At 39.0% G+C, this 24,025-nt stretch overlaps 1 protein-coding gene across 2 annotated transcripts in view; it reads left to right on the top strand.

The window, feature by feature from the left end:
• LOC136874171 (probable ribosome production factor 1) overlaps window positions 1-24,025 on the top strand; it is a 67,644-nt gene that overhangs the window by 3,532 nt on the left and 40,087 nt on the right. For both annotated transcript variants that reach the window (XR_011018288.1, XM_067147754.2), the window contains exon 2: window positions 1,189-1,407. Coding sequence is in view for 1 of the 2 variants with exons in the window: in XM_067147754.2 (XP_067003855.2) it covers window positions 1,189-1,407 (219 nt within the window). In the remaining variant the exon portion in view is untranslated. The remainder of the gene's footprint in view (window positions 1-1,188; window positions 1,408-24,025) is intronic.

The following is a 24,025-nucleotide window of genomic DNA, read 5'->3' as shown; positions in this document are numbered from 1 at the left end:
AGAGATGTTAGATGAGCCAAGGGATATCCATCAAAATACTGATTTTGTAGATGATTGTGCCTGGGCCTACCACAAGGTGTACGAGTTTCACTGTGATCTCCTTTTGTGTATGTTTGAGAAACTGTTTTTTAATTTCTTTTGTAGATGAAATATTTTTGTTAATTTTAAATACTACAATTAAATTGAAATAATAAATAAGGTAGTTCAACCTATTCAATACAAAGAAATACGAAATGTAGTGTTACATTCCTATTTAATTATAAGTGGAAGCGGTACCGGTTTCGACCCCAATCCGGGTCATCATCAGCCGAATAAAACACAAAAAACAATGCATAGGTAAGAAAGAAATTAAAGATCAAGTCCCCAGCAAAACAGTTGAAGAGGCAATGTAAAACAACGGGGATAGGCACTGTAAAATTCAGAAGAAGTAGAAGGTAAGTCACTTAAAAGAAGCAAGGTGCAATCTTCTGAACAGCAGCGTAGCACATGGGGACTTGATCTTTAATTTCTTTCTTACCTATGCATTGTTTATTGCGTTTTATTCAGCTGATGATGACCCGGATTGGAGTCGAAACCGGTACCGCTTCCACTTATAATTAAATAGGGATGTAACACTACATTTTGTATTTGTTTGTATTGAATAGGTTGAACTACCTTATTTATTATTTCAATTTGATTGTGATACATTTCAATACGGAACATTATGAAATTTTTATCTTTAAAAATTTTTAAATACTGTCGTAGAAAATTATGTACCGAGCTCAATAGCTGCAGTCGCTTAAGTGCGGCCAGTATCAGTATTCAGGAGATAGTAGGTTCGAATCCCACTGTCGGCAGCCCTGAAAATGGTTTTCCGTGGTTTCCCATTTTTACACCAGGCAAATACTGGGGCTGTGCCTTAATTAAGGCCACGGCTGCTTCCTTCCCACTCCTAGCCCTTTCCTGTCCCATCGTCGCCATAAGACATATCTGTGTCGGTGCGACGTAAAGCAACTAGCAAGAAAAAAAAAAAATTGTATTGGTTACAACAGAGTTAAAACCAGCTTGAAATAAAAAAATATACATTTGTTGGTAAATGCTCAGAGAAATATTGTGGTGATGTATGAGTTTCATTGTAACAAACTATATACCATGCAAAAAGATTACTCTTGAGGTTAGGTACATAGCGAATATTACCCTATATTTCAGATAAAGAAAGAGGAAAGGAAGAAGAGGAGACAACAAGGAATCCCCAAAGGTGTTCCTAAAACTTTGGAGACTCTGCGTGAGCCTGATCAGACAGTGATTAAGTGTGAAGAAGATAAGGAAGAATTACAAATTGATGTTACTAATAGTGAATTTGGCAGTTATTTTGCGAAGTCGTACGAGCCCAAAGTTCTTATTACATATTCCAATAATCCATCCAAGGTAAGTCAATCTTATATCCTGATTGAGTAGGTATGCATACATCCTGTATGTAATGTGATTTAAATTAGAAATACTGCGGAGTGTTTGTTTGGAATATTCTGTCCTGTTTTCTCAGGGCTTTTCTTTTTTCTTTCTCCTCAGCTAAGGATAGTACATTTCTCTTCCTTTTCCTTTCTACTTGCAGGCCTGTAGCTTATGCTGAGGAAATATGTGTTAAAGTGTATACTACACTGTTTGTTGTGAGTACTGTGTTCAATGTGTGGTACAGCTTCTATACGGCTGCCTCATTCTCAAAAAGTTATAGAGTTCCCCTCAGCGAAGATCAGTAGAATGTGTTAAGCACAATGGTATTCTCTTCTTAGTAACCTACCTTACTTTCTCACATGTTCATCAACTGTTGACTAAACATTCTTAAGGTGTGAAGGTTATATTAATCGGTCCGTGCTCACCCTAGATGGTGACAAAACCCATTGGTGGTGCATAGCAATAGAGCCTCTCTCAGGGAATGTGTCCTTGCGGACACTGTTTCGTGTCAGACCCTTGGCCTGCAGTAGAGGAGTTTTGACGGTTTGGTAGTTGGTTATGAAGTCTGTGTAGAATTCTGGGAGTGATGTAATATTTAATGATTTTCAGCCAATGGCAGTGACTTCACCAGGTATGAATGGAAAATAATAACTTTAATGCAGCCATATGGCCATATACAACATTAAACTATTGTAAGTTATTAGTACATAATTAACATAATTTTAATTGTAGAATAATCCGTAAGGGATTTTGCTGGGGTGTAGAATCTATGCTAGACTAGAATTACTCCTCCGAGCAGAATTTCGTGACGGAGGTCCCTCTTCTGGAGCACTGTAGAACATGATAATATCTCCCACAATGTTTGTTGCAACGGTCACATACACATTCTTTATCAGATACATGATAGATTTTATTCTGCATAACTGGCGGTGGAAAGAATGCACTGTTATTCGGTCACCAGGTATCGCAGTTCATATTTCGCTCCCACTGATCTACAAGAAGTCATAGCCTCTGTGGTGTGGAATTCCTTCCAAACATCTGCTCTCTTTTGTTGTAGTTCCATGAGTAGTTGGTTATAGTCTGGAATAGATGGTAGCACCATGCAGCATCGAAGATCCTTAGTAAGAAAGGTCTCCCTTGTCATCTCATACACTAGATGGGATCTTGTTTACTTTGGTAGACTTAGCAGGCTGTTTATGTCTAGATTTTCCCATATTATCTTGAGACCCTAGGTAATTTTATGCAGGATCTTGATGTCTAAGAGATGCTCGGCTGCATCAACTGACATCTTGCACAGATCCGTTATCTCACTGTGACCTTGGTTGCTGAAAGAGTTCTGTCTGTGATAGTTTGGGTGGAACACATCCCAGTTATTTGCAAGATGACTCCTAAATATTTAAATTTGTTCGTTGACGTTCATGTCCTGCTAAGGCTCGTATAATGCATGGTTTTGGCTCTATGTGCGAGCTACTTAGTCATAAAGTTATGTGGGCAAAGTACTCATTCAAACATTCACTAGCTTGAGACAAGACATATTTTTGTACTGTATGAACTTTCTTGTGGTAGTGCGGGTGATTATAATTTAGTGACTAAAATTAATGACCATATTTAATATGTAAATCAAAGATGTCAAAAGAATGTGTTATTTCATTTGACAGATTTCCAAAAGACAAGGAACTTAAAAATTAAATGGTGTTTGGCAATTTCTCATCAAGAAAGTAGACTGGGATCTCTGTGGCAACCTATTGTACATGTACTATAATCAGAGTCCTTAAAATGCCTACAACACTAAAAATCCTACTTCTGAATGTCATTCCTTCTATTTCATCTATTGTATTCCTATTCTATTCAGAACACGTGGTTTCTTCATAAGTATCATAATTAGCTATACATTTGCACATTTTCACAAGATCCATGTTGAACATAAGAAGACATTCAAAACTTGTGTCTTAGAAAGGCAATCCTAGTAGAAGAACTGAAAACTAAATTCGGTGACCCCACTTCTCATTGTTCATTTCCCAGCCTTGTATAATAACGTAAGCAATATTTTAAAAGGATATCATGTTAACTCCCCCATCACCGTTTTACTATATGTTTGTTCCAATAAGTTTATCGATAGTTGCTTCCTCTCTACTAAACTTTCACCACAAACACGTGCGCGGAGTAACTTTCCTTTGTTTACTTCTCGCGGAGGATGTAGTTGGGCAGTGCACAAGGCTGCCATCCTGTTTACTTAGGAACTAAGCACCCAAGGTAGAGACGCGAAGCTTGGATAAGACCATTGATCTGGTCTGGTTAGGGTAGGGGCTGGACAAGACCATTGGTCTGGGTAGGTTAAGGTAGGGCTTGGACAAGATTAGTGATATGGGAACAAGCAAAGGGGATGTGGGGATATAAGTCTCAGGTTAGAGCCACGAAGCGGCCTTAGGCCTCTAGCTTCTTGTGGAAACACCATTGGTCTGGACTGGTTAGGGTAGGGCCTGGACAAGACGAAGTGCCTGGATAAGTTAGGGTAGGGATGGACAAGACCAGTAATATGGGGACAAGCAAAGGGAATGTGGGTATGTAAGCCCCCAGGTTAGAGCCACGAAGTGGCTTTAGAGCTATAGCTTCCTGTGGAAACACCATTGGTCTGGACTGGTTAGGATAGGGCCTGGACAAGACGATTGGTCTGGATAAGTTAGGGTAGCGGTGGACAAGACCAGTGATATAGGGACAAGCAAGGGGGATGTGGGGATATAAGCACTCAGGTTAGAGTCACAAAGCAGTCTTAGGTCTCGAGTTTCCTGTGGAAACACCATTGGTCTGGTCTGGTTAGGGTAGGGCCTGGACAAGATCATTGGTCTCGACTGGTTAGGGTAGGACCTGGGCCAAACCATTTGTCTGGTCTGGTTAGGGTAGGGCCTGGACAAGATCATTGATCTTGAGTGGTTAGGGTAGGGCCTGGGAAAGACCAATGGTCTGGACTGGTTAGGGTAGGGCTGGACAAGATCATTAGTCTTGACTTGTTAGAGTAGGGCCTGAACAAGATGATTGGTGTGGATAAGTTGGGTAAGGGTGGACAAGACCATGATATGGGAAAAGCAAAGGGGGTGTGGGGGTGTTGAATTCATGAAGCGGCCTTAGACCTCTAGTTTCCTTTGGAAATGCCATTGGTCTGGGCTGGTTAGGGCAATAACAGAGCATTGTCTTTGGCCTAGGGGGATAGCAGAGCATTCCATGTGGGCTATTTCATTTACTTGTGCTTTTATTCTGCCGTGGTTGGTTACGGTTTCTCTCCTCTGACACTCATTCCAGGTAAGATTTCATTAATTTCTACTTATAATGTTAGAAACACATGACCACGAGGTAGGCTATCAACTTTTGGCGTAAGTTTGAATGTGTTTTAAGTTTTTATTTATGTTTATCTATTAAGCTGAAAAAGGGCCAAACTTGTACTGAATAAAATTCATTCATGTAAACAGAGTTGTGTTAATCAGGAGGAACAATCTCTCCAATTCTTCTTTGTCGTTGTAAATCATCAACATGGAAATGAAATTACAGTGGTACCTCGATTCACCATCTTTGGAGGGACCAGGGGATGAAACGTACAACATGGGAAAAACATACAACACAGGAAAACGGAAAATTCAGGAACGGATGAACTATTAACAATTTGGCTAAACATCACAAAAATGAAATATGTATAATTATAATCTTACAAACACTCCTGCTCCAAACCAAACTACAGCCCCAATGGGCCTTCACCTACCAGCGACTGCTGCTCAGCCCGAAGGCCTCCAGATTACAAGGTGACGCATGGTCAGTGTGACAAATACTCTCGGCTGTAATTCCTGGCTCTCTCACCGTTAAGGTGCGTCCTCACCAAGATGTTTTCGTTAACTTTGTTAATAAACCCTGTTAATAAACAGTGTTCATGAACATTTTTGTATGTTCATTAACTTTTCGAGTGTGTTGATAAACAAAATATCTTTAACTTCTGTGAATGAAACTCTTCATTAACTTTTCGTGTCTTCGGTAAATTTTGGTCCATGCACAAAGACGCAATTAGAGCATGCAAATTCATAGCACGGAATACGTTGCTTTTTTATTTCTCGAAATCGAACTGTCGAATCGCAAGCAACTCGTATACTGCGGGGAATTACGGAATACCAGGAAGCATATGACAATATTACTTTGCTGAAATGGAGTGGTCAGATGAAGGGGATTGTAAAAACTTACCAAGGGAGATGTTCAGTAAATTTCCAATTTCTTTGCAATCATTTAAGAAAAGGCTAGGAAAACAATAGATAGGGAATCTGCCACCTGGGCGACTGCCCTAAATGCAGATTAGTGGTGATTGATTGATTGAAAAGGTCTTGGTACTAATTGAATACTACCAGAATTATCCCGATTTGTGAGACAGTTGGGATCCAAACCACAAGGACAGGAATGCTCGAAAGGATAGTTACTCGGAACTGGCCTCTGAGTTTAATTGCACTCAACATGGTATTGAGCATAAAATTAGCAAACTCAGAGGTGAGTCCCACAGATAATTTTTGAAAGGGAGGAAAAGCAATAAATGTGGAAACAGTCCTGATTGTACTTACACACCAAAATGGTTTGCTTATATGAGCATACTAGCATTTATGGTAAGGGAAGAAGATAGAGAGACCACAGTAAGCAATTTACACATGGAAGTAAGTAAACATGTAGGCTATTTATTATTTTACACACATATAATTCTTAACATTTGAGATTATCCATACATAAATATATGTACATTACTGTCAGGGGACACATCAGGTATATCAACAAGTGACGCAATTCAGACTCTGTGGATCTTGATTGTGAAACACTGTGAGCTATGTAAAGACCTCCATATGGTATTCATTGATCTAGAGAAAGCCTTCGATCGCGTTCCTGGAGATATTGTCTGGGCTGCACTATAACATCAAAAAAGTTCCTGAGGTATATGTGAAGATGATCCAAGATGTGTACCTATGTCTGTCTACTAGGGTGAAAACCACTGCAGGTGTTTCAGGTAGTTTCTGTGTTAATTTAATTTCGTGTGGCTATTTCTAGCCGAGTGCAGCCCTTGTAAGGCAGACCCTCTGATGAGGGTGTGCGGCATCTGCCATTTGTAGGTAACTGCGTGTTATTGTGGTGGAGGATAGTGTTATGTGTGGTGTGTGAGTTGCAGGGATGTTGAGGACAGCACAAACACCCAGCCCCCGGGCCATTGGAATTAACCAATTAAGGTTAAAATCCACGACCCAGTCGGGAATCGAACCCGGGACCCTCTGAACCGAAGGCCAGTACGCTGACCATTCAGCCAACGAGTCGGACAGTTTCTGTGCTGATGTTGGTGTACATCAGGGGTTGGCACTGGGCCCGGTACTGTTCAACATTGTCATCAGCTACCTGACGGAGCAGCTGATGACAGACGTGCCGTGGACCATGCTTTATGTAGACTATTGTTTTGGTTGTTGAGTCATGTCAGGAGGTTGAGGCAGTCTTGGAATGATGGTGGGTAATACTAGAGGCAAATGGATTAAGAATAAATCGCAAAGGCAGAGTACATATTCTTCAACTTTGCGCAGCCAGGGCAAGTGGGCCTACAGAACACTGCCTTCCTTTCTGGGGAACCACTGATGATGATCGACAAGTTCAAATATCTTGGATCAGTCATCACAACTAATAGTAATATCGATGCAGATGGCAAGCACTGAATCAGTGTTGGTTGGATGAAATGGTGTCTTACTGGTGTTCTGTATGATAAGCGGATGCCAGTCAAATTAAAGGGCAAAGTGTAAAAAAAACACTGTCCGGCCTGCCCTCATGCACGGCTCCGAATGTTGGGCAAGGCAGATAAAGTATGACCAGCGAATGCATGTCACAGAGATGCGGATGTTGCGATGGTCGGCAGGAGTCACTCTGCGTGACAAAGTGCGTAATGGACACGTGCGAGGATCCTTTAAAGTTGTGCCCATCAGCGACAAGATGGAGGAGAAACAGCTCCGCTGGTATGGTCATGTTAGAAAAAGAAATGAACACCGTTTATTACGGAAAGCTCTTGCCATCGAAGAGAGGAAGAGGGCATCCAAAGGCAGCATGGAAACCAACTGCTGAGGCTGCTTTGAGTAAAAGTGAAGTGCCATTAGACCTGGTACAAGAACGTCGGGACATACTCTCTCCGAGTCAGATGAGCCGACCCTGAGTGAGCTCAGAAGTGCCCGTTCTATGGGTACATATACGGCCATGAAAGAAGAAGAAGACTGTCAGGGTCTCAATATGTAGGTGACCACTTTGTTTGAAAAGAGTTAACAACATGTTTCTGTTAGCATGTAAGAGTCAAATCAAAATTGATGTATCATAAGAACAGTATTGTGATTACATTATTATACTAATGAGCTAGAAGAATAACAATCCCATTGTAATCTTATAACCAAAACAGATTTATGCACATTTATCTTGCCATGGCACACTTCCTTCCTCATTCAAAAAATAATTTGTAAATTCAAGGCGCACATTCATAGCATCTTGTGCTAGCCTACCATGTCCTTCCTGTGTAGGTCGCAGTTCAAATTCATCCAGTCTCCATAATCCTGGAGTGACTGTTCCATTATCAATATCTTCAATATCTAATGAACCTGGAGGAGGGTATGTATTTCTTGCAGCGTCTTGAATTTACAAATTATTTTTCGAGTGAGGAAGGAAGTGTGCCATGGCAAGATAAATGTGCAGAAATCTGTTTTGGTTACAAGATTGCAATGGGGTTGTTGTGAAGTACAATACATACAGTTACAATAATTCTGGCTGGAGCTGGAACAAGCATTATTGGTTTTCTGAAAACTCTGAATTTTGCTGTCATTATTCCAAACACATTTTCAACTACCCGCCCTGCCTAAGCCTATAGTTGTAGATCCTTTCAGGTGATCCCCCTTTCAAAACTACCATGCAATGGTTTCATGATATTTGTGTACACCGGAAATGCTTCATCGGCTACAAATACATACGGAGTATCAATCTCTCCCAGGAAGTGGGCTGGTTTCGGAATATATAATAGGTGATTCGTAATTGCTGGACATAGACTAGAATTGACATACACTCCACCATCTGATAGTCTCCCATTAGATTCCACATGAAAATAAGTAAACATGTAATTTACATCTATTGCAGCCAAAAGGACGATGCTGTGGGTGCCTTTGTAGTTGTAATAGTGGCTACCACGGTTACGTGAACTAATCAGATCCACGAAATGTCACTGTAATATTTGTCCCAAATGGAAAATAATAATTGCTTTTACTCAAATAAAGTGTAAAATGTGCAGTAAATTAAGAAATACCATTCTTACTAGAGAAATATGTATACATACTTACGGGCAGTAGACAGGACTCCCTTATGTTATATTCAGCTGCTCGTGCCGTCTTTTGTTTCTTTCTTGAGGTACAGGGCTAGCACCAATGAGTGGGAGTGTTATATCTGTAAATTCTCATTATCTTTGTCCATATGACTAGCACAGGCAGTTCAAACAGCAAAATAGCATTATCCCTGGACCAATAAATGTATTACTTTTTTTGTTGAAAGGAAAATAGCATGATCCCTGGACCAATAAATATATCACGTATTGAATGAGTTAGGGCACAAAATGAATGAGCAACATGCAGAAAACGACACCTAATTAATTCAAACAACTTAAGTGAGCAAAGACATCACACACAAAAGTGTTAGACAAACAAAACACATGGAAATTCTGAGTTCCCATGGAGGGAATTAGATATTTTTCCACCAATAGAGCATATCAAAATCAGATCAAAATTAGATGTATGGCTTTTCAGGCGTTTGCTCTATTAACCAGCATTTCGTCTTGGGTCTGACACTAGACTCTTCAGAGTGCGATGTGTCAGACCTAGGGATGGCAACGATATATTGGTTTTTACAAAATACCAATATTTTCCTTTCGATTTATCGGTATATCGATACCGAAATTTTGATTCAGTTTATTGCACAATATATCGGTATTTCCATAAATGTATCGTTTTTCTTTGAATTATTATTTTCATAAATACATCCGCACTAGAGAACGCCGATAATTCTTCAAGATCTGGTGCTAGTGAAGGTGGAATTGCAACCTGGAAATATCCAATCTAATCAATACCTTGCTCTGAGCCTCTGATAGGCTTGACTATAATTCGAATACAAACGGTGGAATATGTAAGACCGTTGTCTACATTATGTGATTAGTAATAAGGCCTCTGCATGGCAGTTTACACAGCGTGAAATACGTTCTAGTTCCAGAGTCGCCGCTAGACTTCATGTTAGCCCTCCATTGTTTAACAACATAGACGTATAAGGAAACTGTGGAGTAAAAAGGTAAGTTAGTGAGTTTTTAGGTGAGATAAGCCTTAAAATTAATTATAAGAGGTGTTGATTTGTGTATTCAGCTTGGAGTGAGTATATGGTTTATATTTAAACGTAAGATTAAGAAAATAGAGGCCTCTGTGACTCAGGTGGCAGTGCGCCAGCCTCTCACCGCTGGGTTTCGTGGTTCAAATCCCGGTCACTCCATGTGAGATTTGTGCTGGAAAAAGCGGAGGGAGGACAGGTTTTTCTCTGGGTACTCCGGTTTTCCCTGTCTTCTTCCATTCCAGCAACACTCTCCACTATCGTCCAGCTCCATGGCTAAATAGTTAGCATGCTGGCCTTTGGTGACAGGGGTCCCGGGTTCGATTCCCGGCAGGGTCGGGAATTTTAACCATATTTGGTTAATTTCGCTGGCACAGGGGCTGAGTGTGTGTGTCGTCTTTATCATCATATCATCGTCATCACTACGCGCAGGTCGCCTATGGCTGTCAAATCAAAAAGACCTGCACCTGACGAGCTGAACTTGCCCTCGGACACTCCCGGCACTAAAAGCCATACGCCATGTTTTTCTCTCCACTATCATTTCATTTCATCTGTCAGTCATTAATCATTGCCCCAGAGAAGTGCGACAGGCTTCGGCAGCCGGCACAGTTCCCATCCTCGCCGCTAGATGGGGCTTTGTTCGTTCCATGCCTGACCCGGTCAAATGACTAAACAAGCTAAGGATTTGCATTAAGAAAATGTTTTGTGCACATTGATAAATATACAAAGCCGAGAGAGAGTTTATTTTAAACATTATATTCACAGGATGGTTATTGCGCGTGATAAACAATGGTTTATTGCTGTGTACCATTCTGCCAAAGTAAACTTCAGAAAGGTAGTGGCATTTCTTTCCACAAGCAAATGTAGAACTACGAGAAAAATGGGTCAAAATTATATCATGTCGGGGTGACGAGAAGAATAGCACGTGGCAACCTTCCTCGAAGTCTGTAGTATGTAGTGAATATTTTGAAAGCACATGCTTTAGCATTTCTACTAAAACTAACCGCAATCAATGCCAACACTTTTTTCAGTGTATCCATCATATTTGCATGGCAAGACTAGGCTATGTACTACTACTAAAATGTTCTCATTCCTCCCCTGAAGGAGGAGGCGAGCCTCTTAGGCGGTGACGCCGTCTCTCAGGCCGGGAGATTTGTCACGTTGAAGATGCTCGGAGAAGGTGAGGGGGTTGGTAGCTGTGGTCTATACCAGAAGTTGTCCCGGCATTCACCTTAGTGCAGGAGAATGGAAAACCACGGAAATCCATTCTCAGGACAGTCGACAGTGGGGACCAGCCGTGAGGTCCAGCCTTGTCCCGTGTTCCGAATACAGAGGTGAAGAGCCACGGTAGAGCCATGGCCAGCCCTCCTCTGTTCAGTTGGCCGGTCGGAGTGCAAAGCTGTGGGACCACGGACCAGCCGTGGCCACTTGTGGACCGGGATCCACTCTGCATTCATCGACGTAGGTTATATGAATACCATAATATACTATGGAGTATTTTCATTTTTATTAGGATGTGAACTTTCCGGTTGCAATGATACTACCTGATTCGTACAAGCTCATCTTGAATTACTGAGTGATACATTTATTTTTCTTCATTAAACATCATAGAAATATCACTTTCCTACTGAAAACGCAATTTTTTATATTTGTAATGTGCTTTTATGTGCAAGTTATTCTCGTAATGCCAATTGGAATCGTGCTGAGGAATGGAGAGAAAACCTGACATCCAGTGGCGCTATTTGAACTGCTGCTACTCTGTCGATTTAGTACTTGAAGAGACCGTGCATGCAGAGGCCTTTACTTATCTCGTAGGCAACGATAACACTAGGGACGTTCCGATATACCGTACTAAAATATAGATATTTCCTTCGACATAGACATGCCAATATTATCCTACTATCAAAACAAAATATCGATATATCTCGACATCATAATTTTTTTTTCAAAATACAAGGATTTGAAATTATATTGAAGTTCTATAAAACGGGGACCACGACAGTTCCAAGAAAAACAAGAAAATTAAGAGAATCAACTATAATGACCTAAATATTTTGTGTAAAATGGTATCAGCAGTAAAGTACAAAACATCAACACCTAATTCAACCATGAATTCTAACACCTTAAGTGTCTGAATTTATGTTATTCACCAGAAAAAAAGACCAATGACATCTTTATTCCCAGAGTGCAATGATAAAGCCATAAATACTTGCACGGTAGATTCTGTATCATATTCTCAACTATTTTCGGCCATTCTTACTAATTTACGAGGTTTATATGAACTTCATCAAGCATTACTGACACTATTTTTTCACTCTCTTTCACAGGTGTACTTAGCTATTTCAAAAAACGAATTATTCAGGATCTATGCTTCGACCGCTGGCGCCTATTGACATAAATATATCTTGTGGCTGAGGGTCAGTGAAAATTTCTGTTTCGGAATTATAACCCTAGCAACCGTGCAGGCTGGTGCTCATCTGAAATTAGCAGCCGTTGGTGGATATATTCCATGGATAATTAAACCGCGAATTTCAGTAGCAAGATAAACACTCAACCAACCAGTCGCGTGCACAGGCAGAATACCAATATTGATATTTATGCATTAAGGTCTGATGATATTGTAGTTGGTCTTGGACTCTTGGGTTATCATTCACGATATATCGATACCGTTTGAATATATCGATATATTATGTGCAATAAATATTGATTATCGAAAATAAGCTTTCAATATATCGCAATATCAATATATCAGTATTTTTTTAAAAATTGCCATCCCTAGTCAGACCCTACCCACTGATGCTGGGGTGTATGCAGGTGAACTTATCAGAAGCCTTTTATTAGGCACAGTCTGATAACTGCATACGGGAGATAAGACTCCACAATGGAATTAATGCCCGCCTAGCAATTCCAAATGGAAATTCTAAGTTCCCATGGAGGGAATTAGATATTTTTCCACCAATAGAGCATATCAAAATTAGATGTATGGCTTTTCAGGCGTTTGCTCTATTACGGTTTTCGGAGATGCAGAAGTGCCGGAATTTAGTCCCACATCCCACTCTGAAGAGTCTAGTGTCAGACCTAAGACGAAATGCTGGTAAATAGAGCAAACCACTGAAAAGCCATACATCTAATTTTGATCTGAATTTGATATGCTCTATTGGTGGAAAAATATCTAATTCCGTCCATGGGAACTTAGAATTTCCATTTGGAATTGCTAGGCGGGCATTAATTCCATTGTGGAGTCTTATCTCCCGTATGCAGTTATCAGACTGTGCCTAATAAAAGGCTTCTGATAAGTTCACCTGCATACACCCCAGCATCAGTGGGTAGGGTCTGACACATCCCACTCTGAAGAGTCTAGTGTCAGACCTAAGACAAAATGCTAGTTAATAGAGCAAATGCCTGAAAAACCATACATCTAATTTTGATCGAACAAAACACATACGAAAGTGCTGTGATGTAGCAGAAAAAATAGTTGTAAGGTAGTAAAGTATACTGTATATCCATATTATTCTCTGCAAGTAAAATATTTCATACTATTTCTGAGCTTACTGCATATTTTACACTTTATTTGAGTAATAATAATGTTATTTGCTTTACGTCCCACTAACTACTTTTACGGTTTTCGGAGATGCAGAGGTGCCGGAATTTAGTCTCACAGGAGTTCTTTTACGTGCCAGTAAATCCATTGACATGAGGCTGACGTATTTGAGCACCTTCAAATACCACCGGACTGAGCCAGGATCAAACCTGTCAAGTTGGGGTCAGAAGGCCAGCGCCTCAACTGTTTGAGCCACTCAGCCTGGCTTTATGTGAGTAAAAGCAATTATTATCTTTCATTTGGGACATATATTACAGTGACATTTTGTGGATCCAGTTCGTTCACATAACAGGCTACCACTATTTGGAGGGGATTGTAGTACCACATGTTACCTTGTATTGCCCCAATACAATGACTGAAAATCCCTACTCTAGAAAATCCTTTCTCGATTCTTAACCAGTCTGTGTTAACTTGTGGAATGTGAAATAAGCAAACAAGTAAAAGGTTTCATAGTACCTTAACTTACACTCAAAAATTATGGTTCAGTGCCCTAATAATAATTTAATTTAAGACCAAAGAAAATAGTACGCCTATGAAAATGTCAAAAACCAATTATGTTTCAACATTTATTATACCAAAACTTCTAACGTTTCAGATTGATGATACACAAGTGGACTTCGACCCTGACAATATATGCAGTGTGAGCACTGAAAGTCGGTTTCCTCCAGTGATGGAAATGGATGGGAGTACTCAGAGAAGCAGTACCTCCTCACAACAAATTCAACCCAAGAGGAAAAGGACTGGTAAAAGCACTGATGACATAATATCAGAGGTATACAGTGCATTCCAGCAAGTGGCACAAGCACCAGTGACACAAGAGGATGATTTTGATGTGTATGGGCATTTCCTTGGCAATGAACTGCACCAGTTAAAAAACAATCCTCATCTTCTGGCAACAGTGAAGTTCAAAATAAATAATATCATATTTAAAGCTGCAATGGAACAATTTTCTAGTGAAGGTGGTGCAGCTACTGTATAGTGTTCCAAATTCCCAGTGAATAAACTTCATAATGTGCATGAAAATATATACAAATGTGAAGTAATTTTTTTTGCTATATTCTAATGTAGCTTTTATTGTAATTATTCTGCTATGTTTTAATGTATTTCTATTATTGTTATGTTCTAATGTTTTCTTTTTAAAATTTTGTATTGTAATCCTTTACCGTAATGTGTAACATTTCACATCAAACACACATGTTGTAACATATATATGTTGTAACACATCAAAATCATCCTCTGGTGTCACTGGCACTTGTGCCACTTGCTGGGATGCAACGTATGCCTCTGGCAGTGCTTTTACCAATCCTTTTCCTTTTTTCCTTTGGGTTGAATTTGTTGTGAGGTATCAGGGTCGAAGTCCACTTGTGTTTCATCAGTCTGAAATGTTACACGTCTTGGTATAGTATAGAGTGGGGTTGAGTGGGATTGCGAGTGTGGGTGAGTGAGTGAGTGGGTGGGGACGAGTGTGGGATTGAGAGCACGAGTTTGGAAGTGTATGTACAGATGTAATGTAAGTTTTAATGTATTCTTAATTTTGTATTCTTTTAGCTATGTTGTAAGGTAGTTTTATTTCTGTATTGTAATTCTTTTAGGAATGTTCTAAGGTATTTTTTATATTTGGTGAATGAAACTTTTATTTTTTATGTGTATTGTGGTAAAAATAATTAAGTAATTTCCAGCTTCACTCCTCACTGAATAACCTAACCTTCCATAACCACTTGTATATCATCAGAATAATACTAGCCTAAATAGATTACTTAAATATTATCTTTGTTTCTTACCTTACCAATTCCTTGAGATTGTTGTATAAACCTTCACACACCTCAGGCACAATAACTGAAATTACTTGTTTTGATACTCTCGACAAATACATTACTGAAGTGTAGGAGTCACCAGTTGCTATAAATCTTAAAGTTATACCTAGCCTATCATTAATGGAAATGGCATTCTGATAATTTGTATCATTTCTTGCAATTTCAGGCCCAATTACTGTCAACAAGAACTGAAAGTCATGTGGGGTCCTCCTGTGTGGACCTTGGGTCTTTGTTAACACATTATGGATTACACTTCTCTTGATTTAGCAGATGGGTTTTTTGGAAACAATATGAGTTTTCATTCCAATTATGTACTTTAATTACTTGAAAAAAAAAAATCAAAACCTATTTTAAAACACTCTTGTAACATGGAGGTTGTGTATTACTAACTTAAAATAACCAACACCTATTTTAGAACACTACCATCATAACATAGAAACTGTGCATACATAGAAAATAAATATATACATAATTGAACAATTTCTCACTACACAAGTCATTCTACTCATTACTTGGTGCGATAATGCCAGAAGCAGTTGTTTTTTAGAGCACAAAGGTACATACCACATTTTGTACAGACTACCCTCGTTTTAGAACGACATCCAAGCCTTCTGCATTTCGAGGCATTCTTTGCATCAACAAATTTTGGTAAGTGGCCTATATTGTCAACACGAACCTCTGGAATGGGTTGGCTCTGAACTCTTCGTACTTGCACCGTACCTTGTTTGTCCATGTCATCCTCAGAGTCATCATCGTCATCAACAGGGTTGGTGGGTGCTGAGGGAGCTGTCCTCATTTCCTAATGTTTATATAACCAATGTCCTTAAAATTTATCGATGCTTTTCCTAGGTGCATTTTGTAATCCATTAATGAGAGTTTTTTTTGTGTAATAATACCACTACCTGCACACCATCTATGATACATTATCACCGAGCTTGATAGCTGCAGTCGCTTAAGTGCGGCCAGTATCCAGTATTCGGGAGATAGTAGGTTCGAACCCCACTGTCGGCAGCCCTGAAGATGGTTTTCCGTGGTTTCCCATTTTCACACCAGGCAAATGCTGGGGCTGTAACTTAATTAAGGCCACGGACGCTTCCTTCCCACTCCTAGCCCTTTCCTGTCCCGCCATAAGACCGATCTGTGTTGGTGCGACGTAAAGCAACTAAGAAGTAAGTATTAATAACCACCTAATCGATACTTTATTAATGCCTCAGGCAAAATTGAATAAAATTAAAACTTACAGGACATGTTTCGACCACTTAGTGGTCCTCTTCAGCTGTATAAATAAAGAACTGAAAAGAAAAAACATTATGACAATAAGCACAAATAAAAGTTCTTTGGAGACTCCTTTGATAAAAATGGAGGTCATCAGAATAGGTCATCTTGCCTCTCGTTCTTGTTTGGAAAAGATGTTTATTCTGCGCTGTCTAGAGGGTCTGTTTTTGAGCGTGACCTGGTGAAGTAACGATGTGATACAGTTTGACAGTTCATGGAAAGCTCTGGAGAGAAGGGAAGTAGAGTTTTATCGTCATCTAAAATAACATGTGAGGGAGGAGGGAGATTGGGCTGTGCTTCTGCGATGTCGTGTTTGATTATATCTCTTGTTCGTCTAGTCTGTTTCATGTCTACCCATTCTAAGTATTTGCTAATATTCTCATATAAGATGTTTTTATGCTTGTTGTTTTCGTTGAGATTCTCTTCACCGTTTTCCAATTTATCAAGAACGATGTGGATGTTTTCCAGGTTGTTCATAAGATTACCTTTATTAATCATACAGATAATTTGAAGGTCCTGTTTTATATTGGTGAATTTGTGGTTGGACTCTTTCATATGGGATCCCATGGCAGATAATCTTTTGTATCTTTCAGCATTGACGTGTTCTTGATATCTAATTGAGAAGTTCCTTCCAGATTGTCCCACGTAAGTTTTATTACATTGAGCACAAGTCAGCTTATAAATACCCGATTCCTTAGAATGGGTAGACATGAAACAGACTAGACGAACAAGAGATATAATCAAACACGACATCGCAGAAGCATAGCCCAATCTCCCTCCTCCCTCACATGTTATTTTAGATGACGATAAAACTCTACTTCCCTTCTCTCCAGAGCTTTCCATGAACTGTCAAACTGTATCACATCGTTACTTCACCAGGTCACGCTCAAAAACAGACCCTCTAGACAGCGCAGAATAAACATCTTTTCCTAACAAGAACGAGAGGCAAGATGACCTATTCTGATGACCTCCATTTTTATCAAAGGAGTCTCCAAAGAACTTTTATGTGTGCTTATTGTCATAATGTTTTTTCTTTTCAGTTCTTTATTTATACAGCTGAAGAGGACCACTAAGTGGTCGAAACATGTCCTGTAAGTTTTAATTTCATTCAATTTTGCCTGAGGCATTAATAAAGTATCAATTAGGTGGTTATTAATACTTACTCTTGATTAAACATCGATACGGTCATGAAATGGACAACTTGTAATAGTAAAGCAACTAGCAAAAAAAATATACATTATCCAACAATTAACAATTATCAGATCAACAATGTGGTTGAACATACGCACTGGCCATTTGTTGGTATGAATGTAACACCTATAGTAAGACATGAATGTATCACAAAGGTTTACTCCACCCATTTTTTTTCAATGGCTGAGGAATAACAACCTTTTTCTTTTCCTCCTTTGACCATCTTTTGCATGTTGTAGGTGGCTCACTGCCAACACATGAAGACAGAAGAAGACTTCTGTTGTCCTTCCACTTTACAGTGCTCATTTTTTCATCTTCCCTTACCCACTCCTCCCATTCTCTCCTTTTCAGTTCCTTATCAGTTTTTGTGACACTGATCCCACCCTGTTTTTCATGACAGCCCCTGTCTTGTATATATTTCTCTGCAGTAGCATGTCTACTGATTTTACACTGGTGAAAAACCTATCAGTGTTAACACAGTGAGTTTTATCTTGTTTAATACTTTCTGTCAAAACCTTGACAATAGCACCACCAAGACCATATTCTTTTTGGTCCTCACTTGATACTGTACCTGCCCCTGTGTAAAACATAAAATCTAAAACTAATCCATTTGGTGCTGCCAAAATGAAATTCTTCAATCCTAATGGGTTTGGTTTTGAAGGGACAAACTGCCTAAAGCCACACTTCCCTGAGAGAGGCACTAGCTGTTCATCAAGTGATACATGCTTTGACTGTGGGAGAGATATGCATTTTTGATTCACGCAGTCAAGAAATGGTTTCATCTTCCAGAGTGCTCCCTCATGTTCCCCTTGATTGTCAACAAAATGCATAAAATTCCTCAGTTCGAGAAAACGATCCCTGGACATACACTTAGAAATTATCGGCACCTCAGTATCATGTTGCCAGTACATTTTGGCTTGTGGATAACTCAGCACACCCATCATCACATCCACACCAGCCAAATGAATCATTTCTTCCTTAGTAGTATTTACGGATTTCAAGTCACACCTTTGAACTGAATAGAGGTTAATTTGTTCCACGTGTTGTTCTCAGAAACTAAGAGGTAGGCATTCTAAGAATGAATCTAAAATTCTTTTCATTATCGTAGTCTGTTAAAAATACTTCATCATTGCAGGGGTCCTGTAAATTCATAGATTTCTTTCTCCATTTCATATCGCGGGTCTTAAGAGTTGGAGGTGTCAACGTCTGAAATACCACCAATTCAGTAGATCTGTTTCCTTCGTCTTCATTGTTGCCAAGCACATCATTTTTCTCTATTTATGACACATTCATTTCCAAGACCTTCACCTTCATTTACATCACCATCATTATCGTACACAGAAGCTGAGTCAAAGTTAGTAACATCAGTAACTGAGAATTCATCAAGCTCGCCCTCAGACAGACCCGCATCACTTTCATCCAGAAAAGCCCATATATCTCTTTCATCAAGAAATCTTCCTTCTGTAAAGAAGGAATCAACATAAAGTAAGTTATTTTGCTATAAAACAATGTATTTCCTGTAATGTCATTCGGTAATTGTGTTGCTATTACTTATCACTCCCATACCAAAACCTATAGAAAAAAAATTATATACCACTCAACTGTGGTCCACGTATGAGGACCATCACATTATGTGATAAATATCAGTAACACTTAATTATATTGATAAACTGAATTAATTCACAGATTTTACAAATACTACAAAACACTGAAAAAAATCAGCTTAGCAAGATTCTGAGTTATTTGCTGGGAAATATATACTTACTTTCAGCATAATGGGAGGAAGCCATCTTCTCGCGCACCGCTCTTTACATTTAAACCTAACACGACAGTTATGAGTACTACAATGTTCCTGTCGCAACAAGGTGAACTAAGAAGTCCACAGACGAGGATTGCGGTCGCTGAGCAACAAATTCCGCATTAAAACCCACGAGAAATCAGCTCACAACTGAGGTCCACATATGTGGACCGTCGGAATGTAGAGGATTAACTTTCGTGTGGACTAACCATTAGATAGCTCCTCAATTAAATGTAACCGTAGGCTGAATGGACCTGGAACCAGCCCTCATATCCAGGTAATGGCGTATGGCTTTTAGAGCCGGAAGTGTCCGAGGACATGTTCGACTTGCCTGGTGCAGGTCTCTTGGTTTGACTTCCGTAGGTGACCTGCACGTCATGATGAGGATGAAATGATGAAGACAACACACAGCCCCTGTGCCAGTGGAATTAACCAATGGTGGTTAAAATTTCTGACCCTGCCAGGAATCGAACCTGGAACCCCTGTGACCAAAGGCCAGCATGCTAACCATTTAGCCATGGAGCCGGACTCATATCCAGGTAAAACTGCCTGACCTGGCCGGAAAACGAACCCAGGCCCTCTGCATGAGAGGCAGGCAAGTTACACTGCGGGGCCGGCTTTGAACATAATTACCGGTATGCGAGTTAAAAATATCAAAAATTTACATTCAGTTTTATCGGGGAAACTTTGTTAGTTTCCCGTGAAAACTTCTTTCAGTTCAGCAACTTTGATCAGCCAAACTCTTCTTCGAAAAATCTAATACCGGTAATGCCAAGCCAAACAATAATTGACCACAAGTAGTTCGTTTTTAATTCTCTGATCTAATAAAATAAAGCACATTATATACAAAAGTGCCCAACATGATTGCAAAATCTTTTTTTAAAATCTTACATTGTAATTTGTTCACCAGTATACTGTTTGTAGTCGGTTTCTGGAAATCTTGATACGCGTAAATTAGGCCTATGGCCCTACATCGACTTTTATGTTGAACTCGAGATTATGGTTTGGAATGTAAGTATCGATTCTCAAAAGTTTTTGAATGCATTATATTCAATTCTGTCCGTCACTATAATAATCACAATCAAATTGTAAAGAGAAAAAATATTATCAAACGTTCAGAAAGTACAGCTATTTGTAACCTTGAGCTCAGCTGGAAAGCGTGCTCGGTGTACAAGTCTCTACAAGTAGGAAATGATACAAACTTTTTAAATGTAACATACGCAAATAAAACAACTGCGTTTTTTATAAAATTTTAATCCCGGAATGTTGTGATACTTAAAACTTACATAATTGGTGTGATGTCATATTTTTTACGCTCTTGAATTTTTTTGTAAGATGGAAATAAAAAATCAAAACTTATAGAGCATATTTTAATGTTACATACTGTTAAAAGCTGAAAATACATTTAATATACAAGAAAAGTTTATTGGGGAACAATGTCAAACATTGTTCATCGACGTCACCTAGTAGTCAGGTCAATCTGAAAAATTAAAAAAGTTGGAAATTACTATATTTAGTTTTTTAAAAACAAATTGTATGTTAAAACAGAGGGCTCAATGATCAAGTTTTGGTATTAGCTCAAAAAAATCTTACTTGCAATAATATGATGTCTTGATGATACTGCAGTTGATTCAGGCGCTGCAGTTTTTGCAGACATCCCTGCGGTGTTCCACACACAATGCAGTGTTGCACTTGCTGCAATAGTTGGCTGTCATTCCTTGCTCTTCAGCTGGGCATATCCTTGGAAGAACTGGATCTGCTGCATCTTTTCGGCCAAGAACACTGAGGACCATACTTCTTAGCTCCCTTGGAAGATTTCTGATAGTCAAGCGCTGTTCTAGCCGTGGAAAAACCAACTGATTCAAATAAGATGATATTATCATGGTTTGTTCTTTTCTATAATTCAAGACCCTATTGAAAATAGTAAGTGAGTTAACTCCTCCGATGTCGATTAAGTCATAAAAAATGCAGAGTGGCCATTTTTTTGTTTTCCTTGCGCTAGATCTGACTGAAACCATTTGGTCAAGAGTAGGCCTACTCCTCGTTTAGTCTGGTCAATCATAACTGCTTTGCCATCTTGATTCACTCCCTTCTCTTGGTGCATTGTAGAAATAAGGCAAACTACCTTGTTCTTCTTAGCCTTGTGCATTAGAAATGTTGTCATTTTGCTGAAAAGGTATTTTGAATCACCAATATCCCTGTTCTTTGTTGATCTCACACTCAAAGGTATCTCTGGTTTGTTTAGGCAGATAATATTTCCTAAAAGTGTTCGCTTATAAGGAGCCTTGAGTAATTCATCAGCCATTGGAACAGTTGTGAACCAATCATCCATTGTTATGTTGCAGTTCGATCCATGAAATCGAGCCGTTAACTTTTTCACATAGTAGTGGGAAAGAGGGCCTTTGGCAGTTGTGTTTTGTTTCCCTAAGTATGACTCAACAACTAACGTGTACTTAGAACCAAAATCACAAACCATAACAATTTTTAACCCATATTTACCTGGCTTTTTAAGCATATATATTTTAAATGGACATTGCTTCTAAATGCAAGCAGATGATCATCAGTGGTGAGATATGGGCCAGCCTTGTTGTTGTCTGTGCATGATTTCATGAAAGCTTCCCAAAGGTCCCTTATACATGCAAAGATTTTTGTCGCTACTCTCTCAGCTCGGGTAGTTTTGTCATCAAATCTGAGACAATCTAATAGAAACTGGAATTGCTTTTCACTAAAGCAAACTCTGTTAACATTACCACTTTCAGAAGGATCAAACATTATCGCTGTATTTAGGCTGTTATCCTTGTGGAGAGCAGAGAATATAAGAATGCCCAAGAGTGCCTTTATGTGGGTGGGAGAGGTGTGACTGTTTGAAAACTGAATTGTTTTGTAGTTGGCTTGTTTTCTCACTATTTCTGCATTTGTATGAGTGATGATTGAGTTTACCATAGTGTCAGTAAAGAACAACCGAAATGCATCTAAAGGGGTTAGAACATCTTTACCTGTACGTGTTACGTTAACAAAACAACATAAAATTCCCCGTCTTACATTAGGATCAAAACAGTAATAGGCAATTCCAAACCTCCTATGGCCATTGTTGGATATTCACAATATTTCTAGGGGTGTTTCTTGTATTTATGGTTGGAGGATTTTCAGTCCAGGAATAACCATTTTCTCCTTTGTTTATATTTGTAGTTCATTGTGGAGTCAAGCTTGCAGATCCTGAAGAACCAGTATTAGTAGTAATATTACTACTATCAGGGCCCTGTTTCATAAAACATCCTTCACTAATATTATTAGTAAGAAACCAATAATATTAACTAATAATATTAGTATTATGTTTCATAAAGTTATTAGCTAATAATATTAGTTATTAGTTTATGAGTCAAAATTGTTAGTAGATGTTCCTATTAATATTAGTAAATTGTTTCATAGACAGCATGACTAATAAAAGTTACTCATATTATTAGGATTATTTCCATGAGTGTATTTTGACTCATAATTCATATTATAGATGAAACCAAAGTGAGCGGTATTTTAATATTTTGGCATAAAATCATAAAGATCACTGAAATGGTCGACTCTGATTAAAATAGTGATAAGGAACGAGTGTAGGTATTCACTGTACAATAAATGTTATGTCAAAAACATCCTGTACTGATATGTAACAAACATATGAATACTGGTATAATGGGAGATTTAGGTTAAATTACATAACTTTTGAGTATTTGCTTGATAGGATTGGTAGGTAATAGAACGTTTCGCTGCAGGGAATGAAGCATAACCTTAAAATAGCAGCTTCGCATTGCACTCCACCAGTTGGTAGTGATGCACAGTATAATGGTGTTTCTCTAGTGCAGTTCTGCTCGGACACTCCAAGTATCTTTTAAAATCTTGGCTTGTATCACCAGTAAATCAAGATGATGCTGGTGTTGATTATTGTTTTAAGAGCAAGTAGGCTACAACTAGGCAACCATCATCTATAATAACACTAATCAGATAGAAAAATGGAAAGGATCCGACATTTTGAAAAATGAAGGTATTGGCCAAAGAAAGAGAAGGGCCACGAAGGGTGTGTAAATGAAAGACTCCCTCGGCCTCGCAACCTAATACTGTCAGCGTCGGAAAAGAACAAGAGTTGAATAAGGGAGGTCGGAAGGGTAGATGAAAATGAGCCTGGCACAAGTAAGTTGAAGCAATGACAGGAGTCATCTCAATGCCCCATGTTCGCCAACACACGCTCCCAAGTTGAGAGCCCTTTTAGTCGCCTCTTATGACAGGCAGGGGATACCGTAGCTGTTATTCTACCGCCCCCACCAACAGGGGGTAGTAAACAAATATTTTTCTAGTCCATCTCAACGGAGATTTTTAAGAGCACATGAAATAAAAAAGTAAAAGGAACAAGGAGAGTTATATGTGCAAAAGGCTGCGAATAGTTGACGCTTAAACTCAATCACTTTCCGTAAAGAAATTCTTTCACATTATTTTCACTTTTTTTATCCATTTTCATAAGTATCAAAGTCACAACAATGA

The sequence above is a fragment of the Anabrus simplex genome, chromosome 5 (assembly GCF_040414725.1).
Source record: "Anabrus simplex isolate iqAnaSimp1 chromosome 5, ASM4041472v1, whole genome shotgun sequence".
NCBI classification, from domain to species: Eukaryota; Metazoa; Arthropoda; class Insecta; order Orthoptera; family Tettigoniidae; genus Anabrus; species Anabrus simplex.
The sequence above is the reverse complement of the archived record's forward strand: the minus strand, read 5'-3'. Positions and strand labels throughout refer to the sequence as shown.